Raw genomic sequence first — 4618 nt, forward strand, 5'->3', positions numbered from 1 at the left:
GGAGTTAATTTGCATATTTCATAAAAAATAAAAATATGCAAAATGTTAAAATAATGATATGAAATATATTAGGCCGTATTAGGCCGTCTTCTTATGGCTAATTTAGGCCCATTTGTGTTAGGGTTAATTTCCCTAGTCTTATGTATTATGTATTTAAGAAAGCCAAATGAATACAATATACACAATTCACATTTACCAAATAAACATTCTATTAACATGGTATCAGGTTACTTTTTTCGATCCCAAACCTAAAACACGCTTCCGCCTCTTTCTTCCCTAAGTCGTCCCCTATTTGCGTCATCATGACCAAATCAGACGGCGACTCTTCCGGCTCCACTACCACCATTGATGCCATGTCTCCTTTCTACCTTGGCAATCATGATATCCCAAATCTAACCCTCACGGACATTAAACTTGGTCCAGATAATTATGAAGAGTGGAGTCGGTCCATGAAGATGTCACTCAAATCCCGTCGCAAGTTTGGCTTTTGTGACGGCTCTGTTGACAAACCGACTAATTCGGTGCTTCTCGGGCAATGGGAGGTTATTCATTGTACCCTGGTCCAATGGATAATGCGCACTATCGATCCCTCTGTTAAAAGTAGTATTTCTTACTTTGAAGATGCCCGTCTCTTATGGGACGATTTGGCTGAAAGATTCTCCACGGTGGATGGTTCCAAGATTCATGGTCTTAAATCCGATCTCCATGACTGTAGGCAGGCGAAAGGTATGTCTGTAACTTCGTATTTTGGCAATTTAAAGGTTCTTTAGGATGCTATTGCCAATCATGAACCACCCTTTGCTTGTTCCTGTGCTGGTTGTACTTGCAGAATCACGAAGAACGCCCTTGCTCGACAAGATTCTGAGCGTCTTCACAAATTCCTTATGGGGTTGGATCATTCCATTTACGGGAATTTGTGCTCTCAATTACTGTCTCTGGATCCTCTGCCCACCCTTAATCGCGCCTTCCAATTAACTCTTCAAGAAGAACGTTTACAAGGGGGCTCTAGTTCGCCTACTGAACCGGCAGACGTTGCCGCCTTTGCGATTCACCATACCCCTAAATCTGCCGCCTCAGCTCCGGATTGGCGTGCTCTTCGTGACCTTGAGCGCCAGGAACGCAAGAAACTCACTTGTTCCCACTGCTCTTGTCCTGGTCACGAGGTAAGTTCGTGCTTTATTAAGTCACTAAAGTTCCCGGAGTGGTGGGGTGACCGTCCTCGCACGCTTGAGGACGTACGGTCTCGGTCTTGCTCTTCTACTGGCGCTGCTGCTTCCACTTTGGCTCGCGTTAATGCTGCAATTTCAGGGCCGTCTTCCTCCGCCGATGATCGTCTTTCTGGTATGTGTTCCGATTGGATTATTGACACAGGTGCTTCGCGACATGTCACAGGTGATCTAACGTGGCTCACTGACTCTCACCCCATACCGGCATGTCCCATTACTCTTCCTAACGGACAAACTGTTTCAGCCTCTATAGCTGGGACGGTTTGGTTATCGACTTCTTTAATACTCACTAGGGTGTTATATGTACCAAGCCTCACCTGCAATTTATTCTCTGTGTCTCAATTTGTTGCGGATACCGGTTGTGTGTTTAATTTTACTAACCACGCTTGTCATATTCAGGACCCTTCATTGAGGACGAGGATTGGAGCCGGTGAGCTTAAGGACGGTCTTTATCTTTTTCGTGTGGTGGGACGCCGAGCTGCGATTCATGTGGTGAGCGCTGCCGACTCGTTTGCTCTTTGGCACAAGCATTTAGGACATCCTTCAAATAAAGTAGTGCATTTACTACCCCAAGTTAGCAAGTTTCGTAATATTATTCATTCACCGTGTGATGTTTGCCATCAGGCCAAATAAAGTCGACATAGTTTTCCTTTGAGTACAAATAAATCGACGGATATTTTTTCTTTAATACATTGTGATTTATGGGGTCCTTATCGTACTCCCTCTTCTTGTGGCGCTAAATATTTTTTAACCATTGTCGATGATTATTCGCGGGTTGTGTGGGTCTATCTTCTTTTCGACAAAACAGAGGTCACCACCATGTTTATGAATTTTATGGCTATGGTTAATACCCAGTTCCTGAAAACGGTTAAAATTGTTCGGTCCGACAATGGCAATGAGTTTAATTTCATGGCAGATTATTTTACTAAACACGGCATTATTTTTCAGACATCATGTGTGGGTACGCCTCAACAAAATGGGCGAGTAGAGCGCAAACATAGACACATATTGAATGTTGCCCGCGCACTTTTATTTCAGGCTCACCTTCCCGTGTTTTTTGGGGCGAATGTGTCTTAACCGCTGCTTATGTTATTAATCGCACACCGTCTCTTCTTCTCCAACATAAGACACCTTATGACCTCCTCTTTAATTCGCCCTCGTCTTACGATAATATGCGAGTATTTGGGTGTTTGTGTTTTGTTCACAATCAGAATACCAAAGGGGATAAATTTGCTCCGCGAAGTCGTAAGTGTGTCTTTGTTGGGTATCCGTATAATAAAAAGGGTTGGAAAGTGTTTGATATGGAGACCGGTAAAATCTTTGTCTCTCGAGATGTTTATTTCTATGAAAATTCTTTCCCTTATAGCGCTAATAGCACCTCTATTTCGAATGAAAATCCGGAGTTTGTTGCTATGGATATCCCGTTCCCTGACTCGCCACCTGTTCACTCTTCTCCGGACCCAATTTTTAGTGACACAGTTCCTGCCGGGGAGGGTACAGCTAATAATCTCAGCCATGAAGATGATGGTGGCGAAATGTTTCATGATACTGGTGTTCCTGGTTTTAATGAGGGGGCTGCTGATGATGTTTTGGTAGACACCGCTACAAATAACAGTAGTGTTGGTTCTAGTGAAGTGGGTGCGTCAGATAATAGGACCCTTGGCCGCGGACATCGGGTTAAAATTCCTTCCAGCCGTATTCGTGGTTTTTTGGTTGGCTCAGATGCGGATCCCACCACACCACCGTCCTCGCCGGATAGCTCACCATCGTCTCCTTCCTCTTCCTCAGGTACGCCTTATGCTCTTGCTAATTACCTCACTTATAATAAATTTTCTCGTACCCATCGTCACTTTATTGCAGCCATTATGGAGGGCATTGAGCCTCCTACCTTACGTATTGCCATGAATGATCCCAAGTGGTGCAAAGCTATGCAAGACGAGATTCACGCTCTTGAAAACAACAACACATGGGAATTGACCGAGTTGCCCGCCAACAAAAAGGCACTCGGGTGTAGATGGGTATATAAAATTAAATATAAGTCGAATGGTGACATTGAACGTTACAAGGCACGCCTTGTTATTTTTGGGAACCATCAGGTTGAAGGGATTGATTACGGTGAAACTTTTGCCCCGGTAGTGAAAATGGTTACGGTACGCACTTTACTTGCTGTTGCTGCTGTTCGCAAATGGGAGTTATATGCGCTTGCCACCCGGTTTTAGCAAAGGACATGACGGAAAGGTATGTAGGTTGCGGAAATCCTTATATGGACTTCGCCAGGCACCTCGGTGCTGGTTCGCCAAGCTCGGTACTGCGCTCCGCAAATATGGGTTTGTCCAATCCTACTCTGACTATTCTTTGTACAGTTATGTCAATAATACGGTATGTGTAACACCCCCATATTCAAAGGAGCCTTAACTAGGCCTTCCTTAGGATATAAGGGCGTTACCATCTCGGTTGCCCGAGGATAGCAATATTCAAATGCCGATAAAAGAACTATTAAGATATATTACAAGCGATTTAAACCAAAATACAATATAAAGGTACAACTCAAAGACTATTCACTATGACCGCCATATCTCGTGAGGACTCATCCCTGCCCGGACTCCGCCTATCAACAACATCAACACCGCTAAGACCGATTTGCTCACCATAAGGGATCACGGCAGACACATAACAAACAAACAACCACACAAGGACAAGACTCGGATAAGACACAAAGAATAACAACTACAACCAACAACACAATACGATGCTATCGGTCTCACACACACAAATCCACGACAATCCAACCAATCTCACACATCGACCGTCCACTAGACCATCCCGCCCGGTGGGGGACCGCAGCCGCACCCACCAAATCCCCGCTCATCATACCGAGCGATAACCCTGTCCATTAATGTACACATCCCCTCCCGTGGCGGGTTCCACGGAGGGCGAAACTAGGGCGTGAAGCCACTCCCGCAAGTGACCCCACTCAGCCGAGACGCATCTCGAGAACCAGAGACAACAACCACAACCGCCATCACAGTCGTTGCCATACAATTACGACACTAAGCAAACACCAAACAATCACAACAACTGACACGCTAGACCATCTACAGAAACTGAGTAGGCGAACCTACCTTTAAGCCACCGCAACCAATCCATGCCGACAGATAACATGTCCAAATACCAAGCAACGCCTATAACCAGAATACCATCATCTATTACTAACAGGCAAACCCTAACTAAAAGAACAAGGACACGGATGATGATTATGACATACCTATTAGGGAGAAAACTCAGCAAGAGACCGCTACCCGACACCAGTGACGCCCTCCTAAGGTTCAAGGATCTTCAAAAAGGCTTCCATGGAGGTTTTGAGGTGAAGGGGAGGGAAAGAGGCGACTGAA

The 4618-nt window shown here is 45.1% G+C and overlaps 1 protein-coding gene across 1 annotated transcript; it reads left to right on the forward strand.

Annotated features, from left to right (window-relative positions):
• Positions 1–302: 302 nt before the first annotated feature.
• LOC141632460 (uncharacterized) lies at positions 303–3445 on the forward strand. The gene is made up of 4 exons (XM_074445008.1): positions 303–742; positions 830–1487; positions 1626–1718; positions 2438–3445. Exons 1-4 carry the CDS (start codon positions 303–305, stop codon positions 3443–3445), a joined length of 2199 nt encoding a protein of 732 aa, XP_074301109.1.
• Positions 3446–4618: the final 1173 nt, after the last annotated feature.

The sequence above is a fragment of the Silene latifolia genome, chromosome Y, assembly GCF_048544455.1.
Source record: "Silene latifolia isolate original U9 population chromosome Y, ASM4854445v1, whole genome shotgun sequence".
NCBI classification, from domain to species: Eukaryota; Viridiplantae; Streptophyta; class Magnoliopsida; order Caryophyllales; family Caryophyllaceae; genus Silene; species Silene latifolia.